General features: G+C 48.1%; 8 protein-coding genes across 8 annotated transcripts; 5 read left to right on the forward strand and 3 right to left on the reverse strand.

Annotated features, from left to right (window-relative positions):
- Positions 1-718: 718 nt before the first annotated feature.
- On the forward strand, positions 719-2,177 carry N7446_013935 (fungal specific transcription factor domain-containing protein; the record flags this gene model as incomplete). Its single annotated transcript, XM_058522674.1, has 4 exons — positions 719-1,522; positions 1,588-1,857; positions 1,919-2,060; positions 2,140-2,177. The coding sequence occupies 4 exons, from the start codon at positions 719-721 to the stop codon at positions 2,175-2,177; spliced, it is 1,254 nt and encodes a 417-aa protein (XP_058366151.1).
- Positions 2,178-4,466: 2,289 nt separating this feature from the next.
- N7446_013936 (uncharacterized protein) lies at positions 4,467-6,304 on the reverse strand (the record flags this gene model as incomplete). The annotated part of the gene is made up of 3 exons (XM_058522675.1): positions 4,467-5,761; positions 5,814-5,937; positions 6,002-6,304. The coding sequence occupies 3 exons, from the start codon at positions 6,302-6,304 to the stop codon at positions 4,467-4,469; spliced, it is 1,722 nt and encodes a 573-aa protein (XP_058366152.1).
- A 658-nt stretch (positions 6,305-6,962) lies between these two features.
- Positions 6,963-8,828, forward strand: N7446_013937 (siderophore iron transporter; the record flags this gene model as incomplete). Its single annotated transcript, XM_058522676.1, has 3 exons — positions 6,963-7,046; positions 7,111-7,613; positions 7,664-8,828. The coding sequence occupies 3 exons, from the start codon at positions 6,963-6,965 to the stop codon at positions 8,826-8,828; spliced, it is 1,752 nt and encodes a 583-aa protein (XP_058366153.1).
- A 477-nt stretch (positions 8,829-9,305) lies between these two features.
- On the reverse strand, positions 9,306-11,703 carry N7446_013938 (Zn(II)2Cys6 transcription factor; the record flags this gene model as incomplete). The annotated part of the gene is made up of 4 exons (XM_058522677.1): positions 9,306-9,751; positions 9,808-11,319; positions 11,380-11,520; positions 11,589-11,703. 4 exons carry the CDS (start codon positions 11,701-11,703, stop codon positions 9,306-9,308), a joined length of 2,214 nt encoding a protein of 737 aa, XP_058366154.1.
- Positions 11,704-13,284: 1,581 nt separating this feature from the next.
- Positions 13,285-14,773, reverse strand: N7446_013939 (cytochrome P450; the record flags this gene model as incomplete). Its single annotated transcript, XM_058522678.1, has 6 exons — positions 13,285-13,527; positions 13,610-13,793; positions 13,851-13,908; positions 13,957-14,011; positions 14,070-14,521; positions 14,578-14,773. 6 exons carry the CDS (start codon positions 14,771-14,773, stop codon positions 13,285-13,287), a joined length of 1,188 nt encoding a protein of 395 aa, XP_058366155.1.
- A 1,395-nt stretch (positions 14,774-16,168) lies between these two features.
- N7446_013940 (uncharacterized protein) lies at positions 16,169-16,437 on the forward strand (the record flags this gene model as incomplete). The annotated part of the gene is given in 2 exon segments (XM_058522679.1): positions 16,169-16,223; positions 16,235-16,437. The coding sequence occupies 2 exon segments, from the start codon at positions 16,169-16,171 to the stop codon at positions 16,435-16,437; spliced, it is 258 nt and encodes an 85-aa protein (XP_058366156.1).
- A 697-nt stretch (positions 16,438-17,134) lies between these two features.
- Positions 17,135-17,342, forward strand: N7446_013941 (Cytochrome P450; the record flags this gene model as incomplete). The annotated part of the gene is made up of 2 exons (XM_058522680.1): positions 17,135-17,182; positions 17,256-17,342. 2 exons carry the CDS (start codon positions 17,135-17,137, stop codon positions 17,340-17,342), a joined length of 135 nt encoding a protein of 44 aa, XP_058366157.1.
- A 1,586-nt stretch (positions 17,343-18,928) lies between these two features.
- N7446_013942 (SDR family oxidoreductase) lies at positions 18,929-19,906 on the forward strand (the record flags this gene model as incomplete). Its single annotated transcript, XM_058522681.1, has 1 exon — positions 18,929-19,906. The coding sequence occupies one exon, from the start codon at positions 18,929-18,931 to the stop codon at positions 19,904-19,906; it is 978 nt and encodes a 325-aa protein (XP_058366158.1).
- Between the last annotated feature and the right edge of the window lie 3,685 nt (positions 19,907-23,591).

Below are 23,591 nucleotides of genomic sequence, written 5' to 3' on the forward strand. Positions count from 1 at the left end.
GGTGGCGTTTCATAAACAATCCACGTGATCGTCAAAAATGAACGTCGATCTTCGATCGACGGGGCGGAAATGCTTCCCTTTAATAAGAGAATGACCTTGTAACAATTATTGAGTCGATGCTGTTAATTATTCCCACCTCTCGCTAGATTCAATCTGGAGTGAAACTAGTATGAATTGGTTGTCTGTGTCAATTTGACCTGGGCATCGGTTACTTCTGCAATGCAATCTACCGACATATATTGTGACATCTGCAACACCTCCTTCCAGAGGCGAGAACATTATGAACGGCATATTCGCACCCATACGAAAGCGAAGCCGTTCTCCTGTACCGAGTGTGGTCAGCACTTTGGCAGAGTGTACGTCTCCAGAGCTAATTTCCCCGCTGAGACAAAGAACTAACCACCCAAAAAGAGACTCGCTATCACGTCATTATACCACAATCCATCAGGGCAGCCTCGACAGTAAGGCTCAGACCGGCGATCGGCGTCGCATAGCCAAAGCGTGCAAACCGTGCAACATTTCGAAGGTCAGGTGTAATGGGAATCAACCGTGTCAGCGTTGCCAAAATAATGGCATCGACTGCTATTATGAAGCTTCCCATAAGCGCAAGATAACGAAATTACCCGCTGTGACGAATAATTCCTCGAATGAGCTTTCAGTTGATCCTCTGATTGAGGATTACAGTCAACCAACTCGAAAGAAAGCAAACGTTACTGTAATGGAAAGACCCGTCGTTCAAACGCCTACACAATCAGATCAGTTCCATGCACCATCCGTGTCTTTCGAAGGTATCTCTGATGATGGGCTATTTGAAAATACGCCGTCTATGATACACGAGCCCAACGGCATCCAACCCTTCAGCGAAGGAGGAACAGAGCTGGATAATATCTGGGATTTCGACCTGGATATGAACTTCTTTCCGAGCCTGTTTGACCTCGACTCAGCGGCCGAGCGACCCGATAGTCTCTGGCCGGCACCGAGAGAGCCTGAGCAGGTTGCGGCTAAGACCCTTGTACCTCCCACACCCTTGACACCCGCAGCAGTGGCTGAGATTTATAACTGCAGCCTTTCACCAACCCTGGAAGGAGAAGCCATAGAACCACGGCAATATCAGCCAAGTTCTATCAACATTGACGCGCAGTTGTCATTCCCCAATATGGAGCATATCTCCACAGACGAAGTGGATCAAGAGAACCTGGCTCATGTCCCTGAAGTCTCAAATATTGTTGTCGGTCAGATGGCCCAATTGGCATTGACTATCGAAACGACATCAACTTTTCCAAGATTTGTTGACTCAAGGTTGCCACCTGCCCCTATAATCAACGCTTGGGTGCAGCTCTACTTCGAACATTTTCATCCAATCTTTCCTTTCCTGCATAAGCCGTCCTTTGGTACTTCGGACACACATTGGCTGCTCATATTTGCTGTTGGCGCCATTGGGGCTCAATTTTCTGAACTCCCCCAATCGCAAGCCTGTTCAAGGGCTATGAATGAGATGGTCCGACGGTCGACATTATATCTGGTACGATATTTTGAACGGTGCTTTCCAGTAACATATGAGGCGATGTGAGACTAACGCCAAATCAGTGCGAAAATCATAATCAAAATGGCCGGGAACTCTGGCTGACACAGGTCATCCTGCTCAATCAATTGGGCTTACGGTATTCTGGCGAACGGAGGGCCCTCGAAATTGCCGAACTGTTGCAAGCACTTCCTGTAACCCTAGCTCGTCGGAAACGATTATTCGCGAACTATCTGCCTCGTCAAAGGGTATTCCATCTGGATCTACCCCTGGATCAGAAATGGCAGCTCTGGACTCTTGACGAAGGGAGGCGGCGAACTGGCTTTGCCATTTGGGTGAGTGGAGGAACACCTCAAACATAGACCTCCGTATTTTCATTCTAACGTTGAAATCAAGTTGATGGATTCGGCTTTTGAAACCGACTTTGACTTGTGCCGCGTGATGGGAACCCATGAAATGCAAATCTCCTTGCCGCAAGAGGAAAAGCCATGGGCGGCATCCAGCGCACAAGCCTGGGCTGGCTATCCAGCTCGCAAGGGTAGGTGAAATTTCAACTGATTGCTGCATTTATTCTAACGAGGTAAATAGCAACCAATTCCCCGGAAACTCTGCTTCAGGTGGTGTGCGACGCAAGCTGGGCTGCAACATGGAATAAAACAGGAGTGCTCGGGAAAAGTGCTATTTTACAGCAACTCCTCAATACTATTGAAGAGAACCGCCGGCAGTCATTATACTATTCCTCCAATGTCTCGGTCGATGATTGCACAATGGCTGCAGATGCACTACGACAAATCCTTACAATAACATATCACCAAGGGCAAGAGCTTCCTATGAACGAACTGAAGGCTCTGAGTGCTCATCGGATCATTATTCTCTCCGCGCTGATGATGGACAATCTACCGAAAATGCCACTTTTATCGACTGTGTTAAAAGTCAAATTCAAGCGATACGGCAATTCAGACTTAGCCCGACTAGAAAGGGAATGGAGCTCTTCCCCCCACAAAACGAGGCAAGCTGTTGTGTATGCGGCAGACTTATTTGAAACCGTTCGATCTACCCACTGCACGCATTATTCCACGCCAGTACTTTTGTTCAAATCTGCATTGGTTCTGTGGCTATATTCTGTTATCTTGGGTCAGTCACAGGACTCTCCGTCCGACGCGACCTCTGTCGTTATAGGGACATCAGACTTGAATCACGCGAAACGGATCCAGTGGATTGAGACTGGTCGAGGATGTATCAAATTTTCGGGAGTGGGAAATATCTCTTCTCCTTCAGGTTTGGGAAAACTCTTGGACGAATCGATTTCCGTCATGAGGACCCTCAAGTGGTGGGGGATCAGTAAGATTTATGAACAACTTTTGGTTCGACTACGAGGAACCTAAAATTCTTCACATAGCTAAATAAGAAATATTCACACGTTCGAGGGTTAGATAAAGACCAACGTCCTCCGTATTCCAACGTTGTACATTGGAACATTCCCCAAGGTCGAATACTTCCGCTTTGTAACCGGAAGCGGGTATCGTAATGATCTCCGTATATTCCCTTATTCCCATTAGCTACATTCCAAGGTTCACTATATATATTAACTATAGCCACTAAGCCTTTAAAATTAAGAACTAAGGCTTATTCTACTATAAGATATCCGGATATATTAGAATTCTATATTTTTAATACTTCGCTATACTAAGCGAATATCGAAGTGCTTTAATATATACTTCGATTATGTCAAGCGACCTAAGTTTAAACTTAGCAAGGTAGAGTGGCGGTAGATCGATCACCTCCTCTTTATCACTAAGCCTTTCTAACCATTTAGTACCATCCTTTCTAAAACGAAGGATATCACTATATATAACGTCTTTAGGGTGTATAACGCACTTTTTGACTACTTTAAGAAATCAATCGAACGGCTTATACTAAAATTATCTCTTAGAAAGTGGCTATACTTAATGCTCTATATACGGTTATAAAGACGCTCTTAGTTTACTACGTAAAAACCGAGGAGATCTACAGAATCTTTACGCTATTAGCACAATTCTTACGCTATAGTATAAACTAAGCTTCTTCTTAAGTAAGACATAGGTAGACCTTGACATTTCCCACGGGACTCCCACCATGGGACTAAATTTTGGTCCCATAGGAATTCCAATAGGAGTAAATACCAAAAGATATAGCTATTTAATAACCGCTTTTTAACTTCTAGGTAATTTTATATAGAGTAAAGTAATATTAATATAGTATAGATAGGAAACTTTTCTACTGGTATAGACGTCTATGGGAATTCCCATGGTGGGACTAAGGAAATATTTTAGTCCCATGGACATACTGTAGGACTAGATTTTGGCTAGTCCCTCATGGGAAATGTCAAGATCTAATTCGAATACACGCTGCTGGAATAGGCTAAAGCTCTAAATAGCCGGAGCTTAACATAACACTTAATTAAGGAAGAAGTGAGAATATCGAAGAAAGGGGATTTAATCTTACAGTAGTATATATTAGCTGGGATCTTAACGCGGAGGTGCGTACATATCTCGTGAGAAGGACAGGACATTAGAGAGCTGGAGGTGCATCCACGGCTCATTTTTGTATTCAATGCATTGCTAGCACTAAATTTTCATTTATACTACGGGTTTTATAGGTTTTATAGGTTTTATAGGTTTGGCTTATATACAACAGGCTAGTGCTTCCACTCTTTAAGACCCAGCCTCACATTTTATACTAGAGCACGATTAGGCGTACGGACACGGGTTCCTGCTTCAACTGGAAAGAAGCACCTGCATAGCCCTTACGATACTAGTTAGGCTCCAACAGATTAATAGACCTTTGATTGATTGACTGATCGATTGAAGCATGTGGTGTCTCCGTACATGATTGATACTTGATTTGCATGAAAAGTCTACTACATACATTAAATAAAGAAAGCCTCAGAGCACTTATTATCCAATCACCGTCTCACTCTCGGAAGAACCAGTCTTCCATGAGAGTAAAGAACATTCTCTCCTCCAAATCTATCAGTAGTCCGATCGCCGCCCTCATGTCGCATCGGAGGTATGGTACTTGGAGTATTGACAGGCCCGATTTCGAGGCTCAGTGACTGTCCTCTATCGAAGAGGAATGCAGCCGGGTACAAGGGCAGGAGAATCTTGTAGACGTCCCCTCGGACAACCTTAGATCTGGGAACATTGGACTGACAGATGACTTTCTCCTTTACGAAGTTCAGTGCAACCTCATCACGGTGCGAGAGACGGAAATAACCCCGCGCAAAGCTGTCCATAGGTTCGCCATGGTTGCCAGAGAGGATGATGGTTTCGCTGTTTGAGTCGATGGCGCGAAGATAGACGAATAGATCTAGATCATCGGCCTCTGTGCTGACTTCCAGCTCGAGATAGGGGGAACCGAGGATCTCGAAGGATTTGGTAAAGGACGAGTCGAGTACGAAATGGAGGTTTCTAGACGTGGAATTATAGCCTTGGGTTTTGAATGCGATGCGCTCTGCATGAGCGGGGCTAGTTAGAGAGAGCTTTTTGTCTGGGGTGAGGTAGAAGGCGACGTCTTCTGCGTCCTGTGGGGGAAATGCAGTCTCAGTGTCTCTATAAAACGTCTCTTTGCCATGGTGCTGCAGAAGTCGGAGACGAGGGACACTAAGCATTCCGTTATCCTTCATATCAAAGAGAAAGTGGTCGAGGAACTTCCTCTGCAGTTCAATGTGTGCCGGCTCATAGAACGCAGCGAGATGGTTGCCGGTATGCATTTCCAACCACTTATACTTGGACGAGATACCGTTAAAGGCTCGAATATTCCCTGCTAAGTGGACCTCAGGGTCTGTCCAGTTCCCAGCCAAGTAGAAAGGGACTTCAATGTCAGAAAGCTTGCGGACCCGGTCAAGGACACCCCAGACTCCTTCGTTCGGGTACTCAGTCATGGCGAGCAGCTTCGGGAAATCAACCCGGCCGGCTGCCAGCTCCTGTTCGCTCAAAGATTCATCCTGCTTCCCAGCCTGATAGGGGAGAACAACGTTGTTATACCAGTGCGATTGAAAATTATTGCTGTAAATGCCCCCTTTTCTGGCAGCGTGATAGACGTTACACCCCGACTCATAAGACATGACACATGTCAGATGCGGGGGCTTTTGCATGGCTGCCCAGTATCCAACCATGCCATAGTAACTGATGCCGCTGAAGGCGACTTTGCCCGTGCACCACGGCTGAAGAGCAACCCATTCAGTCACGTCGTAGAGATCTGGAAATTGTTACCTCACGGCTCGAAATTAAAGGGAACGAAATGCACCTACCTTGTCCTTCCGCATCTGCCCGAATAGCAACAGACCGCTCGAGACCAAATGGGTCCAGCCTTCCTTGGCTACCCCCGATGCCGCGCGCGTCAACACGAAGAAGTGCATAGCCGAACTCTCGACACTGTATCCCATGCCTGATATCAGCCTCACATCAGCGGTCACAAAAACAAGCTCAGCCGACTTACCCAAATGGCGGGATCGCATAGCTCGAATGCAGCATCAGGACCCAATGGCTTGATGTCCTTATACATCTCCGCGTAGATTGGCGTACGCGGCAGTCCAAAAGTAGAGGCATGAATATCCTTCCCATAGGGTCCCATGCTGCAGATTACTGGTACTTTCTTCCCCTCCTTGGATGCAGAGAAAGGTAGGAATAAATTAGCGCAAAGCTCGATGCCATCGCGCATGGGGATGTAAAGGTGCTTGGCACGGGTGTATCCTTCAACATCCGCCGTGGACGTCTCGTATTTCAGCCGATTTGCGGACATTGTGAGACAAATTCAGAGCGTTGGGGAGATGAGGAAGAGGGATGAGGATATGGCAAGGCGTAGACAAAAGATTGAGGCAGAGCAGGTGGGATGCTTGTAGGGGACGTTGTACGTGGCGGGAGCCGCTGATTCTGGCGGTAATAGATGTCTTCTTAACTTATTACCACGTTGATTTCCAGTTAAAGGGAGATGGACATCAGCTGTAGAAGAATTGCCGGTAGTTATACTAGTTATACTGGGTACGAACTTCCTCATCTCAACTCGCCGGGGGTGGCGGGGTGGCGGGGTGTTTCCTGGCACTGCAGTTCTGCCGTGCGTCGCAATCGCGGTGACCGCTACACGGTCAAACCGGTCACCGTGTTAGGCCGTGTTTTTTATGCTCCTCACCCGTTTGGAAGTCTAAAGGAGACCATGTGGGGCGAAACCCTGAAATACGGGGAAACCGGGGTAGCGCTTAGCGTGGTTCGTGGTTTTCTAACTAGACCTTTTCCTAATATAAGTCACGTCCTCCTTTATCTGTGGCGTTGGCATTGTGGATATATATACATATATATATATATCAAGTAAAGACGTCCAGGTTTCACACTGCTGGCGCCCAAGTTGCAAAACAAACGTTTTTCCGTAGCATTTGTCACCTCGGGGTCTCAATCCGCCCTACATGGCTTCACAATCTGCCACTGCGCTCTCGGCGCCAGAGGAACCGACGACCCATGTTAACTCAAAGACAATCATCTGTCTTGTGGTTGGTTTACCCTCTAACCACTACCCGCAGCGATCAGCTTCAGACTGACCAAACCTCCATCTAGGCCATCAATATCACCTACATGGCACAGTTCATCTCTCTCATCGGGGCAGGCTTCTTGGCACAGTCAATGGCCCAAGTCGTCGGTGGTACAAACAAGACCGTCTGGTACTCCTCTTGCATCGCCATTATGACAGTTGCCCTGAACCCGCCCATCAGCCAGGCCGCTGACTACTGGGGCCGGAAACCTATCCTTATCGCATTGTCTCTTACCGGCGTGGTCGGATCCATAATTGTGTCCCGGGCCCGGAACTCTAGCACTATCATCGCCGGCTTTGCCATTCTCGGCCTTAACTTCGGATGCCAGTCAGTTATCCTGGCTGTTTTGTCGGAAGTTCTGCCCCGACAATACCGGCCCATGGGTCAAGCGTCTGCCATGGCATCAGCCAGCCTTGGAGCAATTATTGGGCTGTTAATGGGTGGAGGAATGCTCCAACACGGCAACCTTCCCCACTACCGTATCTACTGGTATATTGAGGCTGGTCTCTACGCAATCGCGGTCCTAGGGTGTCTTATCGGCTACAATCCTCCCCCCGAGAACTTCAAACATCCCTCAGCACGTCTGAAAAGCTCAAACGTCTTGACTGGTTTGGATACTTCCTTTTTGCCCCGGGGCTCGCCCTATTTTCCATGGCGCTGTCGTGGTCCAAAAACCCATATTCCTGGAGCAGTGCGAACATCCTTGGTCCATTCATTATCGGCGTCGTAGCCATGATTCTCTTCGCCGTTTACGAGTGGCGCTTCAAGAAGGATGGCATACTTCATCATGACCTCTGGGTTAATAGGAATTTCGCCGTCTCCCTTCTTGTCATTTTCGTCGAAGGCCTTGCCTTCTTCGCGGCCAACTCCTACTTCGCCTTTGAAATTATGGTTATATATGACGCGAACATTCTCTTGGCTGGTGCCAACTTTACCATCATGTTTTGTACTGGTCTGGTTTTCGCCCCAGTGTTCGGGCTGTGGTCGTCGAAGCGCAAGACAATTCGGCCGCCCCTCGTTCTGGGTGGTGTTTTCCTTCTATTGTTCTTTATTCTTCTGGCAACGGTCAAGATAGACACTCCCCGCTATGCCTTCTACATATTCCCACTTCTGTCTGGCATTGCTCTCGTATCTATTGTGCCACTCTCAATGGTCTCTGCTCAGTTAACGACTTCCCCAGAGTTAATCACCTTAGCATCGGCGTTGATGACTACAGTCAGGAGCTTGGGAGGTGCAATTGGCCTAGCCATCAACAATGCCGTTCTGAACGACACCTTGAATAAGGAGCTACCGGAGAAAGTCGGTGCGGCGGCGCTCTCACTGGGACTGCCCTCCTCATCTTTGCCTGAACTGATCAACGCTCTGGCTACGCAAAGCAAGAACGCTGTCGCCGCGGTACCAGGGGTCACGCCTGAGATTGCTCAGGCGGCAGTGGTAGCGATGAAAGAGGCGTACTTGTCCGCCTTTAGAAACGCCTGGATTATTTCAGCCTCCTTTTGTGCTGTCTTAGTGATATGTGAGTCTTACAATGTCCCCTATCAAAATACATACTTATCAGCCACAGCATCTTGTTTCATAAAGGAACAGGGAGCTGACTTTGACGCCCGCATCGATGCCCCCATGGATGCTGGATTGTACAATGTACAAGGCCATTTGGTGTTGTCGCCAGATATGGAAAAGTCAGTCGACAGTCATGGCCCCCAAGGGACAAGCGTGAAGCACGAAGAAAACGTTCCACCTTAGCCGATAGCCATGACCAAGGTTGAGCGGAAAGGTGGTTTGAGTCGGTCAAAGTTTGAGTGTTTACTGACGCAGCTTATCTGCATACTTGTACTTGATTGTATGGTTTTTGTTCAAAATTGCTCTCTTGAAAGGAGTTCACGCCACAGAAGAAGCTGGGTATCTCGTCGTTACTCTAATATGGCCGGGATAAGAAGAAAATAGGATATAACCCGTGGTGTACAGCTCGGCAATCACACAACAGTTGAATATTAGCGTCTACAAGACCATTATCACAACAACAGCAAGGTACCTGGGAAAGGTTGATCGTGCGGCTGTCGGTTAAACGTAGCCTGTGGCATATGACAATCAAGCCTAATAGGGTATTGACTGACATGTTTACTGTTGATAGTTTGGAAGAATAAGTCTATTGCCAAAAAAGTGATGATATGCAAGACTAATACGAACAAAAGCGATTGAACAAGTCTGCCGCATGCCACATTAGGCTACGTATAGTTCGTCAGCATACCCGCCACTTTTTAACCCCTGCAACTGAACATAGTTCAACTGCTCATTGTTCTCAAAGGCGTAATCGAGCGAGTCTCGTGAATTCCACTCATTTCGGCCATCAAAGTCTAAGAACTTGGACAATCCTCCACTAGATATACTGGCGAGTTCGACCATTCCAGGCACTATATGCTCCAACTCTACCCCGGGTTGCGTGAGCTGTTTTAGTCCTGGAATGGGGGCGGGGCTGTTGTCTTCGTTACCCCTATTATCATCCCCCATTTTCTCACCGGTAATCCCTCGTATTAAGCCAGACCGGCTAACGTTAGGGTAATTGGAGGACCTAGGGTGGACACAAGGAGGGAAGTATAGAGCAAAACGCTTTTCGAACGACATCTCTGCCGAAGGATGGTCGCCATGGATCAACATTCCTCTTAGATCTGTCAATTTAAGGCCTTAGTATACCCACACAGCAATTTGCGGGAAGCGAACATACCTAATAAAACAGAAGCAAGATTCCAGACTGAGGCATACTGTAATAACACCAGCCTCACCATGTCGGTGCTGTGGGACGGCGTACCTGAGGCCGGAACTGTTTCTTCTGAGGGGTATGCCAGGCCTGATAGCAAGCAGCATGCAAGAAACGGTTGGCTCAAACGGATGTACTCGGGTTGCCATTGGTATAAGATTTGAGATAAGTGTCGTGAGAAGCTCAGCATCTCGGGTCGTTGCGTTGCGAAACTAGCCCGAATCGTAGCGCGGCTACACACAACCATCAGGTGCATGCCAATCACCCAGTTGTGCTTTGCAGCATCGTCGGAGTGACCAGAGAGCTCGAGGCTTTCCAGGCTGAATCTCTGCGAAATGACGAGAGAGTAGCATGTGATGGCATCAACGAGCTCGTCCTTATCGCGCGTACAAATGTGTCGACTGGCAGCGAATTCGCTGGTCATGGTCATGAGGAAGTTGCCAACGAGGTACCATGCTCGATCGCCTTGATTCGGCGAATCGAGTAGTATCTCCCATACTGCAGACGGCCTCGGATCAATAATGGGAGACTTGACCGGGTTGTCGGCGAACCAGACCCCGTCATTAACAGGCAGCCGTACGGCTATCATTGAGCGGTTGATAGAGCATGGACGTCTCGACATGACGGAGCCAAACGTATCAAGTTCCCAAACCAGCCAAAACGCTCGTCGTTGTTCCTCTAAAAACGACCATTCTGTTGGCTTCGGGCAGTCGTCTTGCTGCTCGTCCATGTTGCACAAATTCAAATCGTAGGCCAGACGAACGCAGTCACCGGCAAGGATCCAGGCGCGATGGGAAGGCCCGGAAGTGTACTGATAGAAGGCGAGCAAGATACAGCCTTGAAGGTACCCAAGCGTTGGGCTCTGTTCGGACGTACGAGCCATCTCGTAATACTTGCTTGCGTCGTCTGCGAATCGTTGTCCCCGGTTTGGTGCTGGAATGTCCTGGAAACAGGGGTTTGACGAGTGTCGGGCAGCGAGGGCAAACATGCCGCACAGTAGGAGTGACTCAGTGTTTGAAAAGGATGGTGCGCTTCGTTTATCGAATACGCAATTCTTCACATAATGATCGAAGAATCGCGGTCGGTGGAGAAGTGGAAGCCAGCCTTGGATCTTGTCAAAAAACAGATGAACAAGCTCAGTAAGGACTTTTTCCGGAACAGCCAACCACCACCCACAACCCGCGTTTACGTCTCCGTCACCATCTCTCAAGGAGTGAAGGGATGAGGCCCGGGAGATCCAGTCGTCAGTGATGTGATTATCTAAGGCACTAGTTGGGGTTCTCGTCAAGGACACGGCTTCGTCGGCGTTGTCTTCCCGCGCCTGTTGAGCTCGCTCCCTATGATCGAGCGAGGTCAATGTACGAAATTCACTGTCGCTGGAACCAACAGTCGAATGGTCCATCTCAGACAGCCGCCACGCCAGCATGTCAACATCCTGTCTATCGCCGAGTCGTGACTCGAGCAAGTCAACGAGGCGTTCTGGCGTAAGCATTAATGTTGAAGATCCTTAAGCATGTGTCAGGGGCGCTAAGGCATTACCAAGCTTCCGTGAATCAACTTTGGGTTTATTCTGGCGAGTGGCGGATAGCCGACGCACGTCGGGTGTCTTTCTTCTGGTGGGAAAGGTGCAAGACCCGCCAGTCCTCTCGCAAAGCCCGCAAGTGGGCTGTCTCATATCGCCTAATTAGATAAGCTGGTTAGTACGGTCGTGCATGGGTGATGGCGGCATACAGTTTAGGGAGGCTCACATTTTGTCTTCTTTCTGTAGGAAGAGAAAGAATATACGTCAGTATTGGGGTCATCACACACAATCACACAGATCAGCACGGTCAAGGGGAAATCAAAGCGTGGGCGGAAACACATGCCGTCTACATTCGAAACAGGCGCGATGGCCCTTCCATGTCTCGCGTGGAGTCGTACGGGCCGGATTATCTTGTGCGGGGTGCAGTTGTGGAGTGAAGGTCTTGTCCAGGGCGACTTCGACGCAGTCCATCAGTACGTGGAACAAGGTAGAACGTAATGGACGTAATTTGACCGTAGGGAGGGAATTGAAGATGGGGCAGATGGAGTGAAGGTGAAGGGAGTAGTCGAGGGTGAGTGTCCAGAGCTCGCCCTTTCCCCCTCCCTCCCTTCTCTTTTTGCCTTTTCCAATCCCCGCAACCCCATACTGACCAAACTTTTGTGGGGTTGAACTCAGCCATTTCACATTTCACAGTTGATCAGGCGGATACGGGAAATACAGTATGGAGTAGGCCGAGACTCTTTGTCAGCCACCGCCCCCCGCGCCTGATTGCAGGGGAAAGGCAGCGAACAAGAAAGGTTATTCCCTGGATGCATGCCCGCAGATTATTGAATGCCACAAATTTAAGTTCAACCTCGGCACCCAATGAATGTCGTCGCAGTGGGCACGGCAGACCACGGCATTCCGTCTACGACCGGATGGAGTCCATGTCTGGGCGCTTCGGAAAGACTCCAGCTGCCGTATAGATGATTAGTCAGCTGCCTTAGAGACAGGAAACCAGCTCAGGGGAGAGAAGACACGAGGGGGGTCTGGTACACCCCGTGTTGTAAATGTAAGGTTCATATGAGCCCAGCAAGCGCAGTTCTGGCGGTGGCAGCATGAAACAGAACCCTTGGAACGTGGTTCTTTGTAGTGGATAACATTCCGATTGCTTGAACTATGGCTCCAACCAGGTGGGTTGGTTTTTGGGTGCATACGAGACCTATTGTGACAGCGAGATATGCACTCGGCCACCAGGCCAACTTTGTGATTTGCCGCGGCTGGTTTAGGCGATGCTGGGTGCTGCAGCCACTTGTTCAGAGATCCAATGCGTCGGACAACTCCGGTAGTCTGCTAGAGAGCTGGGAATTGAATCTGTCCCAAAATGACAGGGCTTTATTCAACCCTGGGCAGCATATACGGGGTACTGGACGGATCCTGGCTTGCTCTTATGACCGGCATTCCATACCGGAGGCGGATAGTGAGAAGTTGAATTTGAATCCCTGCCAGACACGATTGTCAGATGCCGGACACCGTGCTGTCGCCCCGGGTTCAACCACTACCCTATTTGAGCATACACTTGTTTACAGATGGGCATTATACGCCAAGTAAAATTGGTCTTTACCTGGATGGTACGTGGTTGTCTGAAATTTGTTCTTCCATACCACAAGAAGCTGTAGCTCATTAATAGATACGTCATCAGATAAAGTACCTATGTATAAGATATATATGAAAGAAACGCATAACCTGAATCCGGCGAGTAATACTGCGGATACGTACAAATTCAATCGTTTCTATACCCATCGACAGCTGCACGCGAAATAGAACTTGTAAGCCCTGTGGGGTCTGAATGGAAGAGCGGAGGAAAAGTCTCTTCGGACCGTACGTGTGCCTGCTCTTGGAGGTGTCTGGCTGTCTGGACATATCCTCTGTCATTCAAGGCGCTAATCTTGATATCTCTGAAAAACCTTCTGAGCTTCATCAAGCTCCCTGTCCAATACCTCACGGTGCTTTTCCGAGCGCAACGACATAACAATCGGGAACGGCTTCGGCGCAATCAGAAATCCATCTGTCCACTGCGTAGCTATGTCAACATTGACCTCCTCGGCTTGCAGCGGACGTCCTGTGGTGGGATCCGTTCCGGCACGAATATCGAAGGCCCAGAGGACTTTCGCCACGTTAATATGCTGTCATGCGTTAGATTAATTTCCCTTGATTTCTATGATAGTAGTACAGGAATAGAATGGAATGAGAGGATTTGTTATCTACCAAGGAATTTTCAGCAAGATGGAAGCCAGGACAAATTCGTCTACCTGCTCCAAACCCGTATGTCTTCCGGATGCCATCCGTCACTTCTTCGATATCAGACTTGAAACCTAGAGGATTGTGCTCGTAGCGCTCTGGGACGAAGTCGTCTGGGCAGTCGTAGAGCTCCGGATCATGGTGGATCGCCCTAGATGCGTTGGTCAGCCTGCTGAAGTGCAAGGCACATGAACAGTTCATTGAATACCATGCATTAGCCAGAAACGTGCTGCCTGTAGGAAATTTGTATCCTTTGTACTCATCATCTGTGATCATTAGTAGTTAACCGAAGTCTCTGGGGAACGAAGATGTACCTTGGATCAGCACATGTGGAATACCGCCAGCTGCAACCGGCCTCCAGCGAAGGACCTGCGAGAATCCATGTCAGTGGACGAGCCTTCCACAGCAAAAAGCAAGGAAAGCCTACTTCAGAAACACAGTGTTTCACGTAAGGTAAATGTGCGAGAAGCTCAAATGTAGGGGATTCTTTCGTCCCGCATACACGGTCAACCTCTTCCTGGGCTTTTCGGAACACCTTAGGATACTTGACCATGGCCAGTAAAAACGAAAGTAGCGTAGATGCGGTAGTGTCCGAACCACCTTCCATCAGCACACCACCAATATATGCGATATGCTCGTCGTCCAATTCGTACTTCGCTTTCTCGTCTAGCAACTGGCTTATAAAGCAGTTCACTTGGATCCCTCGTTCCCGCCGACCCTTGACCTCCTGCAGCAGCTCAAAGTAAAGCTGTCGCTGCTCAGCTCGAATTCGGCGGGCCCAACGGCGCCAGGGGGATACGAAGTCAGGCAGACGTTTGAGGAAGGGAAATATGTCAATGGGGGCGTTGCCCCTGTCTCCAGGATGGCGGTGAATTGGTCCTGGACATGGTAAAGGCGCGTGACATTGGGATGGTTGAACTCGGGCCCGCGGATACCAAAAACTGAAGACAGGATCACGGCGGTGGAGTACCTCCTAATATGGTCGTAGTAAAGTTCAGGAGATTGTGCAAGTTGATACAAGGTCAATGTAGCCTCAGCGTCCTGCAATGGTGTGAGAGCGCGCACCGCCGTGATGCTGAGAATAGCTTGATATATTTTCCTCTGATTCCGCCATGCTTGTCCATACGGCATGAGGAGTAAGTGCACATTATCGCGTGTAATGAGTTCCCTCCCTATGTGATTTGGAGGTCGGCTGGAATATATCGCGCCTCGTTTGTCGAATAATCTATAACCCAGCGTGAGTCGGCGTAATACGTATAGAACAAACTGTGGGTTTATTCACTCTCTGACATCTTTTGCCGTGTTTAGGATAACAAGGTTTGCAGGTCCGGTCTTTAGTGAAATAATGGGGCCGTACACTCGTGACCACTCCTGGAATCTGCACTTATATCAGCGGTGTACCATGAAAGTCGATCCGCGCCGCATCCATATATACTTCAAGAATGCCTTCTGGGCTGGTAACTGGTGTAAGTTGCCTTTACCGTTCGTTAATACGGATTACCACATATCAGGATGGGTTGTTCACCTAGGAATGGTAGTGTTGGGGGTCCAGGAGGAAGCGATGGGGAGCGGCGGGCAGAGCGAGCAAGTTGCACGAGTTTCCAAGCCACCCAGCAACAAGATAAGAGAGGGAAGAGAATAAACATAGTTTCATTCGCCATAATCCTAGCTCGAAATGCCAGTGACAGGAAGCGGTATTGTTAGTACTTGCACAAGGAGCTTTTGGAATTAAATAGCCACCGCTGCCATCCACCAGAGATATTCACTGGCCATGCCCCGCCCCCACAAAGTACGGAACCGGCGGGGTGAGAATGGTACATCGTCCACATACAGATTACCGAAGGCGCTCGTCACTATTAGCACTGCAACGGTTGGGATAGTTCGACGACATAGCCCTCAATGATGTACTGGCACGCACTGGGATCTAATATTCTCTCATACATGGCATCCACCAAGGATTAGGCGCAATGGCAGTTGTGTACCGACTACAGGTGTCGCAACTGTCAACCTAGGGAACATCTAACCTATTAACTTACGTACCAAGCCCCCGCACCCACGCATTCAAAGATCAAGCCGTACTTCCATAGCACATTTCGTCGGGTTCTTCCAACGTACACTTCCTCTATTGTGGCATTTCTAAAGCCCACCATACTTGGCACTTACCGGCCTTAACCAAGCAACCCAGTCCCAATAACGGCCCCGGTCGAGGATTCTTTTGCTCCGATCCATCAAACGCAAATTACGCTATTCTTATCGGTACTGCCGTCTACGCCGCTTTCCGGGTTGTACGAGCGACCTGGGATCCCCCGAGAAGCATCCCAGGTCCTACTACGGCACGCTACTGAGCCCTGTGGTATTTCCGCAAAGTATTTAAAGGAGATATCCGTTATGATAATATCAAGTTGCATGAAGAACATGGTTCGTTTCCGCCCTAGGTAGAATAAGGCTCTGAATATTGTCACTGGTTACCCACTAACGTGCTCTCTTCTACTGCTCTTAGGAAAAATTGTCCGCATTGCGCCAAACATGTACAGCATGAACGATCTTGAATCCGCCAAGCTAATCTACGTCACGGAATTAAGTTCCTGAAAGCGGACTGCGCCTGGACAGCCCCTGCGATCTGGACTGTGAATCTATTCGTGATGCAAGACGCAAAGGCGCATGGGGTTGCTCGGCGTCGGTTGCTTAGCTATTACTCGATGGCGTCGATAGTTCAGTATGAGATCTATGTTGATGAATGCGTCCGGACTTCTGCTGGAAATTGGAGGGGTTCCCGAAGAGAAAACAGTCCGTAGATATAGATGCTTAGCTTCAATACTACACTTTTGATGTGATTACCAATATCACGGTAAGTGAAGAAGAAAGGGATGTAAACAAACCTGGCCAGCGCTAGCTAACAGCAAGTTGGCTATTTACACGTAGTCCGGCAAACCATTCGGTCATTTTGAAAAGGCAGAAGATATCGAACATGATTGCAAGACTTGATCATAGCAATCTATACAGCGCCTCAGCGGGTTCTTTTCCCTTGGTTCACGCCATGCTCGTTCGTCTTGTAGTATCCCCAGCGCAGGTAATGATTGACTATATACAATAGTTGGTCATCCAGCGTAAAACAAAGACAACAATCACTCAAGATGGCGACTCGGAGCCTCCTCAGAGCGAACGACGTACAGAAGACTTTTTGGGAAGTTCTTGGCAGCCCACGACCGGGACCATTCTCCCTTGACCTCCACACATCTTCTTTTCGGATGCGTGCAAAACATTTTCGCGGCGAGCGATACAACAGGCATCGCGCTGTCGTCGATGATTTTTATCTAATGCAGAATCAGCGCTGCCTGGCAGAACTGCGTGTGAAATTATCAGCGCCGCAAGGGAGGGGAGGATCTCGGACCCTGTCACTTTCGTGCAGAGCCAAAACCTCCGCAATCTGCAGGCTGTGTTAAGGAGGCTCTGCGTATGAATCTGGCAGTGGGGTTGCCTCTTGTTCGCGTTATGCCGGCAGGTGGTGTCATGCTGCGTGACAAGTTCTTCCCCGAAAAGGTGAGTACTACCGTAGCCCTGGAATTTTCTGACTTAGGGTATTACGACTCGTTGCTAACGGATTATCTATCAGACGGTAGAAGGAATCAATCCATGGGTTGCGCACTATAATTATTTGATCTTCGGCGATGACGCGGACATATTTCGACCAGAGCGCTAGTTGAGCGAAGACTCACACGTCACGGAACTATAATTCATGCTGTTCGGCCAGGGATCTAGACCTTGTGGTGGGAAGAATATCAGCTTGCTTGAAATTTGCAAGTTGATCCCACGGCTGGTAAAAATTCGATTTTGAGCTTGGAGGTCAGCAGGATATGCCGGTTGGGCAGAATCACTGGATTGTTAAACTGCAGGGGTTTGAAGTAATACCTCTTAAACTCTGAGTATGCGTCATTGGTAGATGACCTTTTTTTATTGGAATATCAGTGAAGGAAAAGCAGCATTCCCGTCCTAGGTAGATGTATATACAAGTATGAGGAATTAAGTCGGGCTCTGTTTCGCTGCCACGTTCTATCAGAAGAGAGAAAAGTTTGGAATAGCCCCAGTCAAATAGCCAGAGTAATGATACGACTGAAATAGACAGCGGCATGATAAATGTCCTGTTATCATGTTTAGATACCATCCGATCGTATGTCGTCGTAACACGCCGCTGCACCAGATAATATGTCAAACTGCGGTGTAGTCAGCTTATCTGCAATTGCCAACCTCCTGGAATACAGCTTGCCATAGGCCGAACACTCATCGCTCTCGTTGGTATGATTCCGCACATGACGCGTGAAACGCTCCGCTTTTGAAAAAGCCCTGTTACCGGTAAGGCTGACCGGGCGCTTGTGTAGCACACATTTTCCCCAATTGTCGTCGGGTGACGGTAATAAAAGCATGGGTAAGTGGCGAGTTGTGGGGTGCCGTCGGCTTTGTAGAAATAAATCTCCCCACATACGGGGCGCGATAACTATATGTGCTGCCTACCTACTCCGAGCAATGAGGACCCAGGAAAGTAATAGCCTACAAGATCGACGAATTCAACTACGAATTTCTAGATTAGCGGTGAAACACGCACGCTATTCAAATATATTCGCGCCTCTACTAGGTGCGGTAAAAGATGGTGCACAGAAGACAACCGTGGCTCCTGTATCCGAAAGTCAATGGGATATGGATACGGAGAAATGGCTAAGCAATCTGCCAGCGGAAGTCGGAGCTTTTCAAGTCAATAACTGGCTCCAAATGATACATTAACAGAGCCTTGCAAGTTCTTTGATGTTTGGTGGTGGGTGAGGGGGCGGGGTTGGAGTTGACGCTGCGTGTAAACCACACACTGCAGTGCCAAAGAAACCCCGCCACCCCGCCACCCCTGCCTCATATGGAAGCCGAGAAACAATGTTGACATGAGGAAGTAGTACACAATATATTACCGGTAGGCAATTCTTCTAAACTGACTTCCGCCGGACGAAGCCCCAAAATAGCCACTACACACTAGCTGAGCTACACCAGGCTAATAGAGTTATCATCGTCATCGCCAATGCATCAGTCGCCCCAACCAAGGAGCATTACATCGGCAATTCCACGTTTGTTTGCCGAACAAATATTGTATGCCAGTGAGGCGAATTGCCGAGCGCTAGAAGGGCTCGCTATTAAAGCGTGCCTCGAGCACGTCAAAATGTCCATGAAAGCACCCGCTGGCTCTTCTGCAACGTTCTGTTTACCCTCCCCGTCCTCACTTGACTACCCACATTCGCCCAGATCAACATGTCTCTAGGCGGAAAGCATGACTGTGAATACGAGTCAGATCCTCGACAAAACAAAGACCTCGCCAATTCGCTCATTGGCAAGAATGTCATCATTGCCGGCGCCGGGCGCGGTATTGGCCGCGCCACGGCCGAGTTCTTCGCACGCACGGCTGCCTCATCCGTAAGCCTTATCGCCCTCGAACTTCCTGAGGTGGAGGAAACAGCCCGCGTTTGCAAAGTCATCAACCCAACCCTCATAGTACGAACAGCCGCGTTCAATGTTACCGACTTTGCCGCCGTGCAAGCATTCGTGGACGGGACGGCTGATGATCTTGGAGGGATCGACGTTGTTTTCATGAACGCGGGCCGCCCCCCGCAGTTTCTACCAATTCACGAGTCTGAACCGAATATCTGGTGGGACACAGTGGCTGTCTCTCTCCAGGGCTCATTTAACTTTGCTCGGGCGGTGGTGCCGCTTATGCGACAATCGGCAAAAGGAGGCACATTGATCTTCACATCCAGTGCTGCCGCGCACGTCACCGCCGGCATGGGTGCGTACACGATTGGAAAGCTAGGAACGAGTAGGCTCGCCGAGATTCTGCACCACGAAAACAAGGATGCCGGGATCAAAACCTTCAGCATCCACCCAGGCGTGGTCCGCACGAGGTTTTACACGGACTTTGCCGAGGCGGTGGAAGGAAACATTAAGGACGACGGGAGTAGCTATGTGTCTAGCAGAGTGCCAGGCGACGTGAAGTCAGCCAAGGCCGCAGTGAGTTTCCTCAAGGATGTTCCCGCCGACACGCCGCAGATGCCCGCGGGTATGGTTTTGGTGCTGGCGAGTGGAAGGCTAGATTTTATGTCGGGACGTTATGTAGATTCTTCCAAGAAGGTGGAGGCGTATCTTGCCGATAGAGAGAGAATTTTAAAGGAGGACGCTTACAGGGTCAAGATAGTGATTGGAACGGATGAATATCTGCCAACTTGGATGGATTAGTAGACACTTGATAGACTAGCACAACAGGAATCGGCGAAAAGAAGATGCCGAGGGGCACATGGTTATCTAATAATGGGCCAAGCGTCTAGTCGTGTGCCTTCATATTTCTTAAAGTAACTGGTCACTTCATACTTGTCTCCTCGTCTTTGAAACGCGCGAACTTTCCTTCAGGTGATTTAGTCATAGACATCATGAGATCAATATTTGTCAGGTGTCTTAATTTCTCTAGTACTCGCCAGTAGTGGTTTTACTTGCACAGCATTGGTACCGACCTTGTTCCAGAAATTACGGATCATGCCGTTTATGTACTCACAAAGATAAAGATCTACGCCGGGAATGGATGCATTATTCTCAAAGGCATACTCGCACCATTAAGCGCCAAAAGCTGCCTCAGATTTTACAGGGCTTTTCTAGAGGGTCTACTATTGTACTATGTTGATTGCCATAGCCACATGTTTCACTCGAAATTTGACGTATTTCACAAGCGAGCTGGCCACCCAACCAAAAATTCCGCATTGAAATGGGGATGGCTCGATGGCAGTCTGATATAGCAGACGGGTCGATATCAATAGAAAGAAGACAACCAACCACTCCCATGCCCACCGTAGGCATAGAGAGGAGTCTCAGGAAGCGACTAAAGTACTGATCTTAAAGCTATATCATGAATGAAGAATCTGGTGGAAAAACTGTAGTTATCTTTATGATGCTAGGATGCTCTCTCTCGAAGGAGAAGACTGCAAGCAAGCTTCCTGAAGCATTTGTGATACCTCAGGCCACGAATACGCTACTGTCACGGGTTCCTCCACTACAGCATGTAATTAGACTCACCATTTTCAATCACCTACCATGCCACCAATTCGCTCTCAAAATTTTCAAAAACGCGTAGGGCAAGAGGGTAGACTCTTAATAGCTATTCAGGCCACTAAAAATCAGGAATTTAGCTCTCTACACAAAGCTGCGGAGGTTTTTGACGTCCCCCGCAGTGCGCTCACGACGCGTCTGAATAGCATCAATTACCGCGCTAATCTACGCGCAAACAACCATAAATTGACTGCTTATAAAGAGAAATCGCTTTATAAATAGATTATCTCACTAGATAATCGTGGAGCAGCCCCCGGCCTAATATAGCACGGGAAGCAGCCAATATACTACTAGAAGCGCGTGGTTCTACCCCTCCTATTACGGTCGGCTAAAATTAGGTTAAAAACTTCGTCCGACGGCATCCTAACCTTTCTACTCGATTCTCACGATCTTACGACTACCGGCGAGCATTACACGAGGATAAAAGCACAATTCGCACGTGGTTTAACTTCGTGAATACTACAATTGAGAAGTACAGCATTATAGAGGAAGACATCTACAATTTTGACGAGACTAGCTTCGCACTCGGCCTTACGGCTACTACTAAGGTTATAACTCAAAGAACTGTATCCGGTCATTCCATAGTAACTTATTCCGCTCAATGCCACCTTCCCAGACGACCAAGGCTGTGTCCCGGCCCATTCAATGACATCGTATAGATCTGAAAAGCAAGTCATTAGTTAACATACCACGTACTGTCAAGGTATACCCGCTGCTTACCCTGGCCTTCTGCATCAGCTTGTATCTGAAGGGAGCGTTCCATTCGGGAGGGATCAAGACGTCCTTGACTACCTCCAGTGCCACGACTATCAACTCTTAACAAGACCGTACCCGAAGTCCTTAGTCTAAAGCCGAGTCAGTTCCTGGCCATTGGACAAAATAGGATGGGCAAATGAGAGCATTAATCTGGCACTAGGAGTACTGACCCAAAGAATAGAATAAACCAGCTCGAAGCAAGCATTGGGTCCTATAGCCCGATTGTCCTATACATGTCCACATACATAGTCTTTTCGGAAGGCCGAATTCGAGTACAGGAACGTCTTTACCGTACGGACCCAAGCTGAGGATGACGGGGAATTTGGTGCCTGGTTCGGAAAGGGGTAGGAAGACATCAGCATCAGCACATAGCGCTATACCGTCGCGAAGTCTGATATAGGTGTTCTTAATGCGACTGTATCCGTCCACGTTGGTGGTGCTAGTGGGATGCTTTAGAAAAGTATAGAGTGCCATGACGCCAATGAAAGTAGGCAAGATATTCAATGGGGATGATAATGGATTCTGTCAATGTTTACCAACTAGTAATGGCAGAGGTCAAGTCAAGTAACTTTCTCCTGGGCTGACCACTTTTAGCGGTAAGACAAATTGGCACGCAAAGGCCTCCGATCCAGGTGTACCGTGCCATGGACAAAAGCCGATTCTACCAGCGGAAACTCAAAAACGGAAATTCGGGAATTCAGAATCAGAGCTTCCGCTTTTCTCCCACTCGTTAGCTTCAAAACTTAACTTAGAACTTTCCGCGAACCTTATAGTTAAGGTAATTCACAAGCGAGCCGTACACCCCACACATATAGAAAACTTTCAAGTCGAGGCCTTTCAAACAATACCCATTGGTTAATTTAAAGCTAGCGGATTTTACATTGATTAATCTTATGCCTAATCCACACACCGATTACACCTCGGTGTGGCCCTTTTGACCGGTTGATCTCGCTGAATAGGCAAATCGCCTTGCACATGCGATACTACCCCACCATTTTCAACTAGCTGTTTTGCTGCTGAGCTAGCTGTAGACCCTGTTCACCAGATAGACACCTTCGTGTTGGATTTGCCGATTTGGCCGTGTGCGTTTCTGGCGTTTCTTCTCGTTTGCTGCACGTAGTAGCACCGCGCTATGCATCGTTACGGTTTCTTGCCGTAACATTGAGTATTTCTCTTACTGATTTGGAGAAGTATGTCATTATACTTATTCTTGATATAATACGACCAAATTGTAAGATAAGATTATACGAATGTCATAGATTGGATTTTTGAATCCTCACAAAGTCACCATCTTCTCTAACCTTTCGCTTTCTCCATGGAAACCGTAATTGTGTATTTTCTGGTAACTGCGGCTCATCATCATGAACATCGATCAGATCAGATTCCGCAGACCTCTCATCTACCTCTTCAGTATTACTGATCGACAAAACCTTAATATCATCAGACTTTTCTTCCTTCTGTTCTTTCAATGCTTCTATCTCATCCAAAGAGAAGAAAGTTTCAAGCTCCCGTGCTATTTGCACCTCAAGATCAACTCTTGATGCATAAATAGATATGATCGGTTTCCCAATTGTTCCAGACTTCATACGGCCGCGGCGATAGTGACAAAAACCTGGAGCAGTAATAAACAGTCTTTCAACGCCGGCGCCAGTTGCCGAGATAGAGAGAATATCTCTCGCAAGTTACGCAATTTCAGGGAAACGACCCTGATGCGTTTTCTAGAATTGTAGAGGCTCTTCATCGGTGATATATAAGAGGCCGCTATCTTTCATTTAATACAGAGCATGTATAAAAATAAGTAGAAAATATAAGACTGTATTTTATATGTTCCTGTCTCAAAAATACACATGCAGTCTACGTTATAATAAGTATAAATTTCTACAAAGACACCATTATCGGTACACCCATTAAGTCTCCAAACCCTCATAACACCTTAATCGCTCCAGACCTATTAAAATCTCTAATAAATAGTCAAAACAAGAGTTCCTCCTTTCCGTTTCAATATAGCTTCCTAAAATTCGCCCCTTGAGTACAATATCAAGCAACATACGGAAGCAGAACCAGAACA

Source organism: Penicillium canescens (genome assembly GCF_028828765.1).
Source record: "Penicillium canescens strain IBT 15451 chromosome Unknown utg000011l_segment0_segment0, whole genome shotgun sequence".
Taxonomy (NCBI): domain Eukaryota; kingdom Fungi; phylum Ascomycota; class Eurotiomycetes; order Eurotiales; family Aspergillaceae; genus Penicillium; species Penicillium canescens.